This window comes from Falco cherrug, chromosome 13 (assembly GCF_023634085.1).
Source record: "Falco cherrug isolate bFalChe1 chromosome 13, bFalChe1.pri, whole genome shotgun sequence".
In the NCBI taxonomy this organism is placed as follows: Eukaryota; Metazoa; Chordata; class Aves; order Falconiformes; family Falconidae; genus Falco; species Falco cherrug.
In genome coordinates this window covers 12932422-12950916 of record NC_073709.1, presented here as the reverse complement: position 1 = coordinate 12950916, position 18495 = coordinate 12932422, and the positions used below count along the sequence as shown (strand labels likewise).

Here is an 18495-nt window from a genome sequence, read left to right as displayed (position 1 = left end):
AAGAAAGATCTACAGACAGATTTCATTTTGACTTAGAAATTTGAGCAAAGTCTGTATGCTTATTTCAGATTTGCTTATTAATGTATACTTTTCTGCTTCTTCACCTTCCTGTTAGGATTTTGCATAGAAGACTACTGCTAAGTATAAAGATGCATGTGTAACTTAATTCAGCTTTTCTTCCTCTCCTTCCTGACTTTTCAGATTGTAAGAAAAAGAGTGCTATCTGACAGCAGTGAAGACAGAGACACAGAAGAAGCTTTGAAAGAGTTTGACTTTTTGGTTACCTCAGATGAAGGTGATGGGGAATCAAGAAGTTCAGGAGATGGAACAGACTGGGGTAAGGAAATTTAATGGATTGTACCGGGGGGTGGGGAAGGTGCTAAGAATATATTTTTAGTGATAGATTGATTGAGATCTCTATCACAATCACAGCACTTTTTAAGTATTCTTAAAGTAAATAATTGGCAGACTGAAGTCTTCTTAACATAATATTCTCATTTTTCTGTATATTGCTTTAATGTAAGGATTCTTCAAGGTTTCTGCTTCTGGTCATTGTCTTTTTCCTTTTCTTTATTAATAAGGCAGGTAGAATTTGAATTTTATGAGTGGAATTTCAGTGTGCTTTTCCAGTGACCGGTGCTAATGAAGGACTCTGATAAATCTGTATTTTACAATTACGACATGAGTTACTTCATCATCTTAGCGCTCTCCTATTTTGATACAGAGAGTAATGTGAATCATAAAGACTGAATTAGCTGTACGTTTATTGTGTGCTAGCAATTTGGGAAATATGAACTATTCAGTTGCTCAGATTTTTTTTAATAATTTATCAGAATAATATATCTTTAAGCCCTCAAGTCAGAGAGGCATTTCACAAACTACTCTCTGTCCTTTTGGAGTTCATGTCCTGCAACCCAAAATGCCATCATCCGCTTTACCTTGACATAATTATTCTGCATAAACCCGCTGCATAGGGAAGAGAATAAGGAAGAGAACTAGTTAAATATCTTGATGGGGAGTTGTTTCCTCCTAAAGCTGCTCTGGAAAGTCTTAAACAGAAGTGGACACAGAGAGCTATGGAAGATAAGTAGAAAATAATTGAGCTTTATAATGAAACCGAAACCTTGACAGACAAAGAAGCCATAGCACTGTGGTTCTCACGTGAGTTTACAGCTCCAAGATGCTGTATTTTGCTGAAGCTGTGTCCAGCTGTTGGTTGGACTCCAGATTATTGTTCAGTGTGGTGTAGGCTCTCTGCTTGAGAGAATGTGTTTCAATATTATTAGATACAGCATTCTGTATCTATATGTACTGATCAGTATTCTGTTGATCAAACAAATTTAGGAATGTTACTCTTTTTATGAAAAATGTTTTTATTAGGTTGTTCTGATACTTCTCTTTAATATTAAAATTTATTTGTTTGTGCTTGGTAAGTGTAGCTGTTGGTTATTGTCACCAAAATGTTAGTAAGTCAACAGAAGCTTTTTTTGTTCTTAAATTCACACTCTGGATCTATTTTTACTTTCATTGATGACAGCTGAGTACAAATGAGCAGAAGCCTAACATTAAAACTGAATTGTCATGGAAAATAGTATTTTCATTTCTAGAAATATTAATGGGGTTTTTTTGAGTTAGATATTCATGTTTTTCAGTTACTTGTTTCACAACCTGTGTCTTTTATGGTAACTTTATAAAAGATCAGGGAGCTGCCATTATGAATTACGTATGTTAATTTGATTAACATTTTTTGATTAAATGAAACTGTTAAACGTAGCATATAACAGTGATGTTGTGTAGTGAGAATAGAAGCAAACAGAGGGAGTCCCTGTTCTATTTTGGATCCCAAGCATTACTGATCAGTTGCCGTAATCTGTGGAACCCATTGGCTTGAAAGGTCCTCAGGAGTGTTCAGATAATTTTTGAACTATAAAGCACTTGCACGGTAGTAGTTCAGGATCTACTTGTGAAGTTGAAGAGAACCTGTGGGACATGCAGGAAGCATCCTGGGAAAGTCTGTAGAAAATGAATATATTAAGTATTTTCCTGGCAACAATACAATCTAATATAAATCTAGTTAAACTTTTTGTTGGAGGAGCACAAAAAATCTTGTCTAGCTACGGAGGAAAACCATGATTAAAACTTGTAACCTGGTCCTAGAAAGAATATGTACCTGTCTCAGGAGTGATTTTCTGATACCTTTTTGGAGTTCTTTACACAATTTTTGATCATTAGTGGTACTTACTTGGGTATATGTATGAAGAGGACATGTTTTAGCCCACAGACCATCTTTTTTAGAGTCTTTAGCTTAGTAATACCTCTCTCTTTTCATAGCTGCTGCAAAAAGACTAATGCCTCAAGACTTCGGGTATTTAATCTGTCACTCATGAGTATAGGATCATGACTGGGGCTCACAGGAGGGAGAGATCATCTAGTCCAACCTCCTGCTCAGGTCCATGTGCAGCAGTTTACTCTGGCTGCCTTCTTGTGAAGTTTTGACTACCTTCCAAGAAGGGAGCTCCCATAAACTCTCAGGGGCAGTATTCTGGTATTTGGCTCTCCTTAACGGTAAAAAATCCTTTTGTCCTTCTGTGATGCAAGTCCGAGCAGAGTGTCTTCTCCACACCTGCCCGTCTGATAGTTGTAAGCAGCACAAACGCCTCTTCTGCCATCGCTGAACACTGGCAGTAGTCTCAGCCCCTCCTTGTAGCTTGTCCTTGACCATCTTAGTGGTTCCCCTGGACTCGCTATGCTACGCCAGTACTAGGTAATTAGCATTATACTTAAAGGTTACCCAGTATAAGTGCCAAACAGGGGAATAATCGCTTCCCTCACCCTCCTAGTTACATTTTTGTTACTACAGCCCAGGACGGTTGATTGCCTTTAGTGCAGCAGTGTGCTGCTGACTCTTGTTCGGTTTGATGTTGGTGGAGGATCCCTAGGTCTTTCTCAGCATAGTTAACTCCTAACAAGTCAGTCCCCATAATAACCCATGTCTGGTTTTAGATCTTCTGTCCAATCATAGTGGCTCCTTCAGACTGTGATTGATAGTGTGCTTCCTCTACAGACGTTTAATGATCTTTCTGCATGTTAGTCTGAGGATAAGTTTATTCTTGTTTGTATTTTAAAAGGTCCAGAATAGTTTATTGATGTACAAAGCAAACTTGGTCTGAAAGGAATTAATTTCAGATTTTAATGATAAAAACAAAGCAAAAAGCTGATGCATTTCAAGAAAAATTGTAGCTGTAGTGGTCATGAAAACAAATATGTAAAAAGTTGTATTACCTCCCTCCTCTTGCAAATTATTTTTTGAAGCTGCCTTAGTACAGTCTCCCCATATATGGAAAAATGACTTGAAGATTTGAACTCACATAACACATTTTGTTCAAATCTCCAGATACCACACTATTGGAAGAATAATTCTTCTCTGTATCATGTCACAGAGGAAACAATTTAAGAAATGTTTATAAAAATAAAAGTGGGGATTTTTTTTTTCATTAGACATGTTGAAATGTTTTGTGTATTTTTTCAAAGACAGCTAACTCACACCTTCCCCTTTTTGTGAAATTTCATGGCTTCAGTGCTTTAAGATTTTATTCAAGCCTTGGTGACATGTATACTGTGTTCCAAAATGATTTAAATGTGCTACTGATTTGTGTAAATGACAACATAGCACAAGGACAATGAAATGAAAATTTGAAATGTAGTAACGCAACATCTGAGTTGTAAAGTTTTGTTGACCAGTAACATAGCTGCTGCTTCCAGATATAATAATTCCCTGGAGAAAAGAAAAAGCTAAAAAGTGTGTCCTGATTTATTATATAATTAATGTTGCTTACATTTATGAACAGCTATGTGCTTGGTTATTGAAATTAGGCATGTGAAATTTTTTGTTAATAAAATTCTGAGCAAATAGAACTGGAATGTGAGTAGCAGTTTTACAGCTTTCACAAGCTTGGTGCTATTTCTGTCTGTTTAAAATAAAAGACAAAATGCCATTGACAGCAGCTGTTACCTCCTTCAGTGGAGATCACTTGGTGACATTATTGAAAAAGGATGTTTCATTTGTTTCACTTTGTTTAGAAAAGGAAGACCAGTGTCTCATGCCTGAAGCTTGGAATGTCGACCAGGGAGTAATAACCAAACTCAAGGAACAATACAAAAAGGAGCGCAAGGGGAAAAAGGGGGTGAAGAGTAAGTGGAAAACATTGCACCTTAAAATCATAAATCTCACATCTTTCACACCCTTAATTCTATCTCTCTTTCAATGTTTTCCTAAAATTACTTACTCTTTTACTTTGCTGCTCCTGACTGCTTTCCTGTTCACCAGTTCTCAGGGGTTGAAATTAATAAGTCAATCAAGTTACCGTATAAATAGTTGGATTAGATATAACTTCTTCCAACCACGTGTTGGATTAATGAAAAATCCTTGCTTTGAATATGGATTATACTTTTGTTATTCAGAAACTTAAATTGTAAAATACATTGGTTTAATAGTTCACACTTTAATATAGAGGACTTCAGAACCCTTTCTTAGCTGGAAACATGCCAGTTTCACAGGAAGAGTTAAAGTCTGGTATGTAAATAAATAAAAGAAAAAACCAAAACCAAAACAGAAACTGTCTTGAGTGTCCTATTAGATGACAGAGGGAGAAAACAGGTTAATTTCTACCCCTGTTTATACTTAACATTTACAACATGAAAGTCATGCTGTCATCATAATTTGTTATGCAGGGCTCGAAATAGGAAGCAACTCTGACCATCAGTTTATTTGTAAATCATAGGATTTAATTATTGACTTTCATACCTGTGGGACTAGCCTTTAAAAATGTTGGATATTGTTATTCGTACAAAAACCTGTGATCAGTATCTGAAGTACAGTTTCTAGCCCTGTATTATATTTTTGTTACCTTTCTTGAAATACAAATCTATTTTGTAAAATCAATGTTTTTTGATAAGTAAAACTTAAAACTTCTTGAATTTGGATGAAGTGTTTAAAATAAAGCACTGTATTCACAGCTATATTTTAAACATCTAGCCATATTTTGGATTCATGTGTGAATGATGTAAATTAATAATATTGCATGTAGACTAGTAAGAAATTTGAGAGATGTTTCTCCCTTTGTGGGAAGATGCTTATGAATACCAAGGAAATTCTCACTTCTAAAGGGACATGCAAAAGGTGTCAGATCCTCACATCGTTGAGGCTGGCTTGTTTTGTTACTTTTTGTATTGATACTGTGATAAGCTGCTGCTCAGCAGTTGGTTATATTGCTGAAATTATGCCATCAAATACACAAACTAAACCTCCTTTTTTTTTTCTTTTTTCTTTTTTTTTTTTTTACAAAAAAACGTAAATCGCTACCATACTTTAAATTTTTCAAGTGATGTTTTGGTCATCTTTGGGATAATCTAAGTTACTGGAAATAAATTGCAAGTCTGGAAAGAAGCCGAGCTGACCAATTAAAGTATGCGTATTTCACAGAATTGATTCTAAATTTCTTTGTAGTTAAGATAGAGAGGGCATACCAATACACAAATTCAGTGAAATTGATTTTTGTAATTTGTCTGTTTTTTTTAAAATACACAGACATGCTATGTAGTTCAGGGTAAATAGCTGTTGGGTTAACTTAGCAGAAATTATTTAATCAAACTGTTGAAATTACACTCTTGAACAGCTGTTGAGTGCTTCTTATTTTTTATAATAAAACAATATTTAATTGTTAATATAGACATAGATACTATTGGAACATGTTTTATATATTTATGAGAAAAATTCCTGATGTAGGGCAGCACTTGGACATCCAGTGCTCCTTCATGAAGATAACTACTGCTCAGTACATTCTACAGTACCTTTTGGATTGATTTTGATTAGTTTGATCTTGGGAGATTAAATGGTTTACTGCAGCACAGAAATTAAGCATCTTTCCATGGACAAACCATCATTGGAAGAGCATCAGTGCAGAAACCCCAGGAAGAATCATAGCCTGTTTTCAGCTATTCATGATGTTGCACGTAGTGAAGAAGAATGTGAGGAAGGAAGTCTGGGGGAAAAAGAAGGGACTAAATATCTTGACATTGAATTGTACAAAGTTTGATTCTGTGACTTTATTGTCATCATAAGTGATGATTAGACACTGAAGTGCTACTAAGTAAAATACTGTTTTTATAAATCAGATACTATAGTAAAACAATCTTGCAAAATCCTACTTACTGTTTTCCTGAATCAAGTAATATTTTTGTGACAGACGAGTTAAATACAATATAGTTTATTGTCAGTCATTATGGTTAGGGTGGACAAAGTAGAGTTTGCAACTGCATTAGTAAACTTACGATTTTGCAAGGCTGTAGTAAACACTCCTGTGAAGTAATAAGAGAATAGAATCATAGAATGGTTTTATGAGAGAATACATATATTAGAGTACACTTCTGTGTTAAAGCTGCTTAAAAATAGCTGTATTATTTACTGGTCTAGGAGAAAACATAATGGACTATGGGTAAGACATTTTCCCATTCTTAATTAAACTTACAACAGGAAAAACTACCGAAGATATGTTTCAGCCTCAATCCTATATAAAACAGTCAAAACAGGGATGTGGGAAAATGATGGAGCAAAGCACAGGTAAGTGTCAAGAAGGGCATGGGTCTTCACCATATGTAGCTTCAGGAAGTAGGCCAGTGAATCCAGTTGCATTTATATTTTAATATAACTTTTTGTATTATATAGTTCACAATACTACACTACTGCACAAATAAATTTAAAATAATCACGTTGTCATAAGAATATACTGCACAAAGTACCTGATGCAAAATTTTAAAATATTCACAAATGTCAGCTCTTGTTTTGGAAAAGTAAATATTCTAATATTCAGTGTGACTCAGTTGGAGGCATTCTTCAGCATCCCATTCAAGTAGCAGTTTGAGTTTATAAATGTGGGGAAAATTATGTGTTCACAATTCTCAGTTGCTTCTATCACTTTGTTTTCAAGAAATTCATTTCATGCTGGATGATTAGTTACTTCTGAAAATAGGTGCTCATTATTTTTTCTGTGGTAACATTATAATGCAAGGTAGGATCCATTGTTGCATGTGCTGCTGTAGCATATCTGATACAAGTGGTGCCGTCATGAACTATGCATAAACCATTTAATTTTTTGTTGGTTTTTTTTTTTCCGGTTAGGGCCCAACAGGTCAAAGCTGCAAGATATGCTTGCAAACTTGAGAGATGTTGATGACCTTCCTTCATTACAGCCATCTGTTGCACCTTCTTCTAGGCCCAGTAGCTCAAGGCTCATTGAACATGAGATAAACAGGACGGATGAAGGTAGATATCAAAAATATGCATACATCTTTGTAAATGATGTTTATAGTTACTTCTGCTTAAAGGTTATCCCCTAAGACTTCCCAGGCACTTTACAGATACTGATTCAGCATTATGAGTTCTGCCTTAAGTGTGATAAATGGCATTCCCTTTCATTCCCTCCAGTCACTATTATTAAGGTCAAGACACCTACCTAGATAAAGTCTTGGCTGAATACCTTTGAATATGATGGTAAAAACTCATTTGGCACTTGATGGCTTCGTAATATGAGCTTCTTAAGTCACTCACTTTTATTTGTCCCCAGGCAAGTGTGGAACATAAACTCTCGGGACATAACAGCATCTGTTTTCTCCCCATGAACATAATTTCAAGTGTATATGTATATATATACATACAGAAACACACACATTATGTATGCATTCTTTTTTTAAGCGCAAAGATAGAGGCTCTGCCGGTAAACAGAAGTGGCTAGGTATAGCTTTTAAATGCACGCGGTGATTATGTAGTGAATCATATGGAACAACTTAGAGCTTGCCGGTGTATTCATTTCCATAATGTGTTCCAAAAATTAAAAAAAAATAATCTCATAGTGGCGAGTCCAAGTATGGAAAGCCACACATCTTTGCAATGAGGCATGTGGTTACCTTCATTAGTATTATGTCTGAAAGTTGCTAAATCATCTATTTGATTCAACGTTTTGAATTGCTGTTGTAATATGTAGCATAATAAAATAAACGTATGAGGCTATATTAATTTGTAGAAGATCATATCATGCTTTTTATTTAACTGGTAAATATGTCTTTTGAAAAATGAGCAAAACATGGGTTTCACTTAGCAGTCTTTCAATGAGTGTGAAAAAGTAGGTTGGCCAAATTATAATTAAGATGCATAAAAAGCCCTGGCGTGTGGCATAGTTACTGAAGATCTCAGTAGTTCTATTTCCTACATGCTCAGTGATTTTCTTTATGAAAGAAGGGGGTAACTTAGCAACGCTTTGAGAAGTGGAGGAATTCTTTGTTGAGTGTTTCCTATCCAACTTTTCTCACATATACTGAGAGCCATATTAGCACCGTTCTATTTTCATGTCCTTTCAGTTATGTGGTTTTTAATTTGGAGACTCAGATGGACTCTCACAAAAACAGAAGAGGACAGTTGATTGTTATCAGTCTAAGTTCAGTATTACAAACTATTAGCTGTGTTACTCCTTTATAAATCTGAGACTCTATGATATTTTTTGTTTCTAAAATGTTATGCCCAGTATGTATTGCATGTAGAATATTACACTGTAAATTCAAAAGAGAGAAAAAAGAGAACGGTAGTTTACACCTCAGGGTGAAGAAGGTAAGAGAAGTTTGTGATTAAAAGGTAATAACTAAGAGACCTAAGCAAGTGGCAGAACTTGAAGGGCTTTTATTTTTATGTAAAAAGTAATAGAAAGCAAGCAGGACACTCAGTAGTGAGTCCAGCTGGACTGGAGGGGGATTGAATAGCATCTGAACCTGCTGCCTTTGGGACAAGAGGGAAGCAGCCTGAACAGATCAGCCTATTCATTGTAAACCATAGTTTGCGTGGGTTTAACTTGGTGTTGGTGCTGTTATACTAAATAAGACACTGAGAATGAGATGGTGTTTCCTTTTCTCTCTGCCTGGTAGCAACAGTATTTTCCAAGGCTTGTATTTACAATGGAGGTAGAAGGGGAAAAAATTGTAGTTTACTGAAAAGTTCTTTTGATTTGAGACAAAATATGTATAAAATTGAGTGAAGTCTCTTGTGTCCAGAATATAACACCTTTTCATCTGTTCAGTCCCCCCCCTTTTGTGATGTATGGACTTGGAGAGCCGTTGTACAGGGAAGCTGGTAAAGGCACAACTCCTTTCGAGTTATCTTGCACTTGATCAGTCTTGTGTGGTGTGTGTGGGCTGTGCTCCTCTTAGCCTTCGATCCTCCCATTCCTAGCGAATCTGCCTATGGATCTGTTTGTTACAGTGACTGGAGCTCCTGTAGACATTGTATAGGAACTGTAAGTGAACTATTAAGTTTGGATACTGCTAGGAAAAACCTGGAATTCAGTGCTGACTAACCTATTTGGTAGTTAAACTGATTTTACAAGAAGTGATGAACTGTCAGCTTCCAGTCATATTGTGAGGTTGGAGTGCATGTCAACAGCTTCATTCTAGACATGCTTTTGAATGTGTGTGGATATGGTGTTAGGAAGGAAGAGTCCAGCTGCTCCCACCAACTGTCTTAATTTTTGCTACTTCTCCAGAGCCTATTTGCCTGTTTTGTAGCAGATTTGGGGAAGAGCCTGAGCTTTCTGTGTTACGTTTGCAGTAGATACGGGTGAATGGTAGTGTAGTCTTCTCTCCTGTGGCTAATTACTTTTACTGTTTTGAGTTGTGCATACCTGAAGTGTAAGTATTATGTTCAGAAGATACTGTTGATGGGTAAGTACAGTGATTATCTTTAGAACCACTGCTTTTTATGCATCTTTTTATATCTTTTTGCCCTCAGCTACTTGAGAGATGTTTAGTATTTTGGAAGTAAGAAACATGCTTTTATTAATCAGCATTGTATAAAACCATGTTTCAGGATTTTTTTATTTTGTTTTCTTGCAGTGGAAGCTTTAACATTCCCTCCTTCTTCAGGGAAATCTTTCATTATGGGAACAGATGAAGCTCTTGAAAATGAGCTGGGTCTTGGAGAACTGGCAGGCCTTACAGTAGCCAATGAGGCAGATTCGCTGACTTATGATGTAAGTGGTTATTAATGGCAACTCAAGGTCCTACTGTCTACTTGCAGAAGGCAGATGCAAGTTACGTGTGTGTAGGCTCAGCAGAAGACATTTTCCTGTTGAAATTATGCTGACAGAGGGTGTCACGAATTTTTACTTGACATATCTGTCCTTCCTGTACACAGCAGCCTTCAAGCTCTGTGCAAGCCCCTCTCTTATTTGTTTGCCATGTTATTCAAATAGTTAACAGTAAATGTAATTAGTGGTAGTCATACAGCTGGGTACTTGTAACCCCAGTGACGATAATCAAAATTAGGAGTAGCAAGGCCAGCAGACTGAGGGGAAGTTAATGCCCCCTCTGTGGGGCTGGTGGGGCCATACCTGTACACAGTTTTGGGCCCCTCCACTTCAGGAGGGTTGTAGAGAAATTGGAAAGTCCAGTAGCATGTGACTGATGAGGAGATGCTAAGGGAGCTAGTCCTGTTCAGTTGTTAGGAGGCTAAGGGGTGCTCAAATAGCAGCCTACAGATACTGGAAGGGTGCTTACAAGGATGACAGAGCCAAGCTTCTCCATACTGCCAGGTGTTAAAACAAGAGGAGACAATAGAAAATTATGGCTCAGGAGGTCAAGGTTGGACATTAGGGAAAAAAGTGTTACATAGGAGGTGGTACCAAAGCAAGTTGCCCAGAGATACTGGAATCCTTCTGCTGCAAGACGTTTGAAGACTTGGCTTACAGTACCTGGTGTGGGCAATAGTCTCATTTCAAATGGGAAGCTGGCCCAGAGAGTTTTTAGGAGGCTCTTGTGGCCAACACTTCTGTGACTATTTGTGTAGCCTGTGGCTTCTTTTCCTTTCACTTTTTATGAAAAATGTTTCTTAAAATTGCTTCCTTGCAGTCATACAGAATTTTTGTCTGTATTTCTTGGGAAAAGATACTTAGGTATTTAATTGTCTGCTCCTTGGTGATCTGTCAACTTCAGATTAATCTTGCAATTGCATTGCCCAGCTCTGTCAAGATTAAGGAATTTCAAATTGCATTGCCCAGCTCTGTCAAGATTAAGGAATTTCAGACATGATTTTTTTAGAGTTGTGTATTGTGGAGGAATCCTGCTTTTCAGCAGATCTGACTCAAGTAATCACCATCTGGGATTTTACTTCCACAAATCAAATCTGAGATTTCAGAAATAATAACCTGCAGGTCCTTACTTTGAAGTTCTACCTTTGTATGTACTTGTAAAACAATAAATTACATACTTGTTAGAAGTTTACACATGTTTTGAGAGTGACACTGCAGAGATATGCTCTGCTACTACAGCAAGTTTCTGGGCATGTGATGTGTTGTGGATCGTCAAGATTGTAGTGATACAGAACATCTCTGCTAAAATTCAGTATTTTAGCATTATCTCCTAATTTGGGCTCAGCTCTTAATTTTTTTTGCTAATCTTCCCTAACTTTGTCTCCAAAAAGGGGTAAGATGATGTATACATTTCCTTTCTTTTACAGTTACACCTAAAACTTAGATGCTGAATGTTTAAAGTCAGAGGACATGACAAACCTAAACTATCTCTGCAAGGCCTTAATACCCGAATGCTTTCAGTGCTTGATTTCATTGTTCAAGTCTTCATATAAACTATTGTGTTTGTCCATGTCTCCATATCCCAAACTAAGAGCTTTCATTTACGGAATGTAGCATTTTTTATCCACTTCTATCCTGTTCTGCATGGTTGAGAATATTAACTTCTGTTTGTTCACTTGTTAAATGCTTCTATGAAGTCCTGTGATCAGGAATTCATAGTGATGCTTATCCCTCAGCTCTTACCTTTTTCTAGTGTTGACAATTAAAAAAAGAAAAAATTGTTTACAAAGCTCTTAGCTCTTGTCACTGTGCTCTTTATTGAAGCAAAATGAAAGGTTAGTTTTTCCACTACAGATTTCACTGGAAGTTTAACTTACAAAATAATTTAATCTGTTTTTATTTTGGACTACTTCATACCTTCTTCCAGCTGCCAAATGTGAATCGGGTAGGATTGGTGGAAATTTAGTGTGCTTTTTTATTCTCCATATGATTCAAAATTGACACTGAAAAAGTTGAAAGATTCATGTGAATCTGTCTCTAGATGTATTTGCTCTCAAGAGCTGCAGATACTTTCCTATTTTGTCCCTTTTGTCCCACTAACATTTTTACTAGATTATTTTGTTCTAAAACATGGCAGCATTAGCCTACCTCATTTCTCAGGGCTTTTTTTTACATGTTGCTTTGGCTCTGTGTAAATTAAAGAATGCTTTTCACTTGGTAATGGAGATTATCAGTTTATTACTTGAAAGAGAAAATGTTCCTTTTGTGGGTAAGTTTTTTAGACTGTCTAAATGATATTTCCATGAAGTTTCCCAGATTGCTAGCCAATACACTCTTATGTTTTATCTTTTCTTTTTCCTTCCTTTATATGTTGTTTTAACAAGTGTTCACTTTGGTTGGTTCTGGTTTTTTCCCTAGTCTTCCTGGGTAGGTTAAGAAGCTTCATAAAATTATAAAAGACTGAGTACTGTGCATTGCAGTATCTGAACTACAAAATAATTACATTTAATGTTATGTACTGCCTTGGAGGTTTTGGACTTTGCAGTAGACTTGCTTGATTTCCTGCAACTTTGAGCAAGAGAAGTGTCCATAATCCTACCTACATATCATTGCTGTCTTTGGAGTTTTCAAGTTGTCTGTATAGTCACAAATATTACTATTAGTGGCAAATCCAGATCAGGTGTTAATTTAGGGGTTGAACATATTCGGACCCCCACCCATCCCCCCTGCCCCCCAGCTGCTTTTCAAGTCTCAGACTACCTCACTGTTGTATTTCAGTGGGGAGAGAGGGAAAGGGGCTGGCTGCTGTGTTAGTAACCCAGCTTGTGAGAGCTTGTGGGGGTCTGGTGGGTGAAGAGGAGTGATGGTGGTGCGTCCCAGCTAGGATCTGTTTCCACCTCTGCTGCTGGTCTGCTGTCTGGGACTGCCCTCCATCTACTTCCCAATTTATAAACTTGGACTCCTTTGGAAGAACATCTTTGACTGAATGAGAAGCAAATGGAGAATATTGTCCTGCCAGAACTGGCATGTGCTGTTAGGCCATCTGAGGTGTCTTTGTGAGTCTCGCAGATGTGACAGAGGACCTGTGCTGCTGGTATGGCGGCTGCAGGGCAGGCAGGGTCCCCCTCCACTACCTAATTGGCATTACATGCCTGTGTTGAGGCAACCAAATGCCTCTCCAGATATATGTGAATACTCTGTGCATCTTGTACCCTTTTTGTCAAGACTTACTTGGCCAATCTGCAGAACATCTGCCAGAGCTGCTAAAATCACAGTCCTGCCCCATCCTTGCACCAGCTCAAGCATTTGTCTGTTCCCTTGTTGAGCCAGCTCAGCTCAGTAAACTGGCAAAGAAACTGACTTGCCTCCCTGAGCAAGGCAGTGAGTCATTACTAAGAAATACGATGAGACTAAACCTGTTGTTTGTTGTAACTTCTTTCTCATTGTTTAAAATCTATAGAACCTCTTAATTGAAGCACATTTTCATTATTAAATCCAGAAGTAACAAAACAGAAAAAGCATTTCTGTTTTTAAACCTCCCGCTGCCACCATTCCAGAATACAATTGTAGATACTTCAGGTGGCTCAAAACAATCATCTCTCCTTTGCAGTAAAGATACTAATTTATTTGGGATTATCTGTAGCTTTCAACATATGAAATCATCAATATTTGAGTTACAATGATTTGTTTTCCTGTTTTTCCATAACCACCATCAGCAGTGGGTATGGTAGGGTAAATTTAACTGTGGCAGTGTTGACTGACAGAGTGATAAAAGTCTGTTCAGCATTTTACATCAACATTTGTTCAGAGGAGCAATGTTGAAATAACTGTTATTTAAGGGCTTTCTTTTTGGATCTGCTAAAATGCATTCATTGCAAAATAATTGTGTCGGTATATATGATAGCTTATTGCTTGCCAGTTATATCCTTAGTATGTAGCCAAGTCCTTTTTTCCCTTTTTTTCTTTTTGGTCTTTTTAATTTTTCTGGCAAGCTTTACTTGTCTTGCGTTATTACAGAGCTTGGGTTGCCTTAGGTGAGTAAGTTAGGCATGTCCTTTCTGTGCTGCTAGACATTTCTCTGTTTCTCTTAGGTCTTTGCTTCAGACGTGCCATGTCAGTGGTACTTTGGATATTCAGGGACCACAGCTTGGTTGAGTCAGGCCCCGTGTTAATGAATGAGCCAGTGGATATGGATCAAATTTAAAACACCGAACTGAGTTCACAGCAGTATCAGTCAGAAAGTTATTTTTCAGCTTTTAAATTGCGTAACTTAACAAACGTGGAGTATCTCAGATTTGCACAGAATGTATTACTGTGGACATGACATTACTTGTTGCTTTTGGGGAATACATTATTCTCATTTTACATTGTCTGATCATCGTTAAATGGACGTTAATCGAGAGCGAGTTGTTAGGAAAAGTGTGTGAGTTAATTTGACATCTGAAAATGCCAAACTAAATTTCTGATTTTTTTTCCTTTTCTTGTGCCTTCCTCATTAATTACAAGTTTGGCATTTTTTTTTTTATTAGATAGGAAACAATAAGGATGCATTGAGAAAGACTTGGAACCCCAAATTCACATTAAGAAGTCACTTTGATGGAATAAGAGGTCTCGCTTTTCATCCAGTTGAACCAGTCTTAATAACAGCTTCAGAGGACCATACATTAAAAATGTGGAATTTACAAAAAACAGCCCCAGCAAAAAAGTAAGATTTTTTTTGTTTTGTTTCAAGAAACATTTTTTTTTCTTCTTCATAACCTTGGATGCCACTTCACTGAATGGCCCTTGCAGTTAATGGAAATTGTTCCTTGAATGTAAGAGTAGGAAAAGAAGCTCTTAGAGAAGGGTGCAGACAAAGAGTGCCAGAGGAAATCCTGTGTGTGTTTGTGAATGTGTTCTGCTTGTGAAAATGAAAGCCATTCACTTTTTTATATTTTCTTTGTAGATAACATGACAAATTAATTTACTAGTCAAAACATTTGGATGTGGCCTATTAATGTGCTTGCATGTGTACATAAATGTATAAAAATGCATTTTTATATATATATGCATATACTTGTATACACATGTATGCATATAACGTCTGTACAGCTTTAAACTTTGAGATGTTGCTAGGTTCCTTTGTACGCTCTCTTGCATGTTGCTGGGGATTTGCAGAAATGAGAGCAAATTCATAGTGGGGCTAGTATGATAAGGGAGTACATCATGCCTTTTAGGAGGACTGGGAAAAGCCTGGGATCGTCCTACAGTCTGGAACAACCCCCAGACTGGTAGTCCAGAGCAGCAGTTTTTGAAGTGGTTTGTAACTGTGCTACAGCATTGATACAAAACCAAGTTGTCATAAGCTCCTTTGCTGTGGTAGGGATTTGGTACATTTAACGACATATTCCATGTGATATTGATGGCCCTCCATTCCTTCCCCACGATTGGTGTATGTACTTACTGGCTTGATTGAACTGTGAGAGGCTGTGGACTTTGGATTTTTTTTTTAAAAACAAAAACCCAAACCAACAAATCCTATCATATTTTGAAAGAATTGAAAGAATTCCTAGACATATGAAAAATCTCGTTAAGAGTTGTGGGCGAAACACTTAAAAAGATGTAGCAGTGACTTTAAGAATTTAGCAATTCTGACATGTTTTTGTAAGGCATTGTGTGAGATCATAGACATGTTAACATTTTCTTGTATTTCATTTAGGAGTGCTTCTCTTGATGTAGAGCCAATATATACCTTCAGAGCACATAAGTGAGTATTTCCTGAGAAATCATATTTTAAGAATTATATGAGTTTTAAAGACACAGAATTTTTTTTAAAGGTAATTTCCACCTTGTCAACTAGTGATTTCATGTGATGCTTTTAATTCCCATGTTATTTAAAATATCTGCATATGTTCACCTTCTTTCTGTGTAATTATTTATGCCTGGAACTAGGCACACCACAGTTTTAAAAAGAAAAACATAGAGATTATACAGTTCAAATTCCATTATGTGTTGTGTTCATCGTTGCAGCTCTTGCCATTTTGTCAGATATATGCATCTACAAAGTAAAGCCGTTTGCAGTGAATTTAAATCTACTGAATCAATTTCATGAAAGAGCTTTAGGACTTCAGAAAAGGAAAAAAATCTGTTTATGCAAAATAACAAAGCCTATAGTTCAGAAGTGTGACACACTCATATTTCACGTACATAATGAGTAAATTGTCCTGTTAATAGTTACACTATCAAATATTGTGGAGGTTTTTTGTAGGAAGTGTAGCATATGATCTGACTATGCATGATTTTTGTTGCAGTCCATGCAGCAAGTGAATTGTGTCTGAGAGGAAAATGTGAAGATTTCATTAACGTTGCTTTTCACATAATGAATATGTTAATAGTCAATGTTTCTTTGGTGGGGGTTCTTCCAGTGGACCAGTGCTCTGTGTGGTGATGAGCAGTAATGGTGAACAGTGTTACAGTGGGGGAACGGATGGCCTCATCCATGGCTGGAACACAACCAACCCAAACATCGACCCCTATGACTCTTACGGTATGTTGCTGTCACTCACGCCAGTGAAGTGATACATTTAGTGACGTCAATGTTACGTGGCTAAAATAGTATAATTTGTAGCTAATGCTTCTTTGAAAATTTAAAAGAGAAAATTGAAACTTGACTTCAATTACTTTAATTAAATTTTTGTTTTAATACTGATGCTGGCTGATGAGAAGATAAATTTGTCATTTTCTTAAATAAGGCCTTGATCTCACTGCAATTTTGAGAAACCACTAGGCTGAAAAGTACAGAACTAAGCTTGATACTTGGCAAGTCCAGCAAATGTTTATTTTAATGTTCTTTTCTTTGACAAATCTCTGTAAAGTTGAGATAGAAAGAGGTTGTATAGTCTGAGACCAAAGCTGTTAATGTTGTCTGCAAACAGCTAAAAAGGCCCTGTTTGGTAAGGTTTACCAGATCACAGTGGGTGTCAGCCTTGTGGCCGTGTTTTAAAACATTTTTCACTTCTCGTAGCTTCAGATGTGGTTGGCCTCTAAGTTGGCTTTTGGAAAAAAGGGACTGATGTGCCATTAATGGCTGTTTGAAAGGGAATTTTAAAATCAAAATGTGTTTTGCCAACTTTGATACTGTCCCTTCTGATGAAACATTGTTCTGTTCTATCTAGTTGTAAACTGGATGACTGAATGCTGATGAATTCAAGCATCTTCATGCAAGAATAACTGAGAATTCTATATTGATACGACCTGATTGGTCTTGGGATTTTTATGGACTACCTTCTTAAAGTTGGTCCATAAACACAGACCAAGCTACAGCTGTTGACTTAATTCAAATTCTTTTTTGAAAAGTGGTTTGTTGTGGTTTTTTCACAGATCCTTCTGTTCTAAGAGGTGCTTTTGTAGGCCATACGGATGCAGTATGGGGTCTGGTTTACAGTGGAGCACACCAGCGTTTGCTGTCCTGTTCAGCAGACGGCACTATACGTTTGTGGAAAGCTACAGAAATTGCTCCAGCTCTCAATATATTTAATGATAGTCAAGGTACGGAAAGCTGCCCTACCTTAACATTCATAATCATTGCTGTTCAGACTGCTGTAGTTTTGGCTACTGAATAGGAATATTTCTCGTTTGTTTTGCTGGATTTTTTATCTTCTGACTGTTTTGGGGGGAAGAGTTTTGGATCCCTGCTTCTTTGTCACGAGCTGAATAGGTACCTCCATGCAAGGAGACAATCACATACATCTTAAAAGCCAACTGTTGCAGATGATCTGCTCATGCTACTAGAACCATTGAGTGTAATGTTTCAACTCCATAGTTTGGATTCAAACTGAGTTTCGATTAGACCCTTGCTTTTGGTTTGTCCAGAATAAAAAGCTGTTTCTAGACATCTAAAACACTGGTAGTTGAAAAAGCTTACTCTGTTGGGTTTACTTACTGAAATGTCATGCACAAATCAAAATCCTACTATTTAGAGCCTAATTTCTTGAAGTTGTGGTCTTAAGTGCTCTAGAATGAGCCTGTTACCATTAACTCTAAGGGAGTTTGGCACTGTCCCTAAAGGCAACCCCATGAACTAAGACAGTTCCTTGGCTCTTCAGAACAACTTTGAGACAAAATAAACTTCAGCGTCATTGAACAGGCTTATTGAATTGTGGCATAAAGCAGGTCAGATCTGCCACTACTTGTTAGTTAAAATACACTGAGCAAGATAGAAATGTTTCATACTTTTTAGTTCTTGCAGTACTATGTTTCCAAAGGTCTACAAGGTTCTGTGGAAAGCATAACTGGTTCACTGCCAGCTTGCCTACCTGTCTACTTTGAAAACTTCCTGACAGTGGTGGTGTGGTTGGGGTTTTTTTTGTTTGGTTTTTTTTTTTTCTTT

At 37.0% G+C, this 18495-nt stretch overlaps 1 protein-coding gene across 4 annotated transcripts in view; it reads left to right on the top strand.

Annotated features, from left to right (window-relative positions):
* Positions 1-18495, top strand: part of STRN (striatin) — a 73446-nt gene that overhangs the window by 40602 nt on the left and 14349 nt on the right. For 2 of the 4 annotated variants that reach the window (XM_055725484.1, XM_055725483.1), the window contains exons 7-15: positions 202-337; positions 4081-4191; positions 6533-6619; positions 7178-7321; positions 9934-10070; positions 14657-14832; positions 15826-15873; positions 16532-16653; positions 17487-17654. In XM_055725484.1, coding sequence (XP_055581459.1) covers positions 202-337; positions 4081-4191; positions 6533-6619; positions 7178-7321; positions 9934-10070; positions 14657-14832; positions 15826-15873; positions 16532-16653; positions 17487-17654 — 1129 coding nt within the window. The remainder of the gene's footprint in view (positions 1-201; positions 338-4080; positions 4192-6532; positions 6620-7177; positions 7322-9933; positions 10071-14656; positions 14833-15825; positions 15874-16531; positions 16654-17486; positions 17655-18495) is intronic. The other 2 variants (XM_055725486.1, XM_055725485.1) reach the window with 1 other exon arrangement.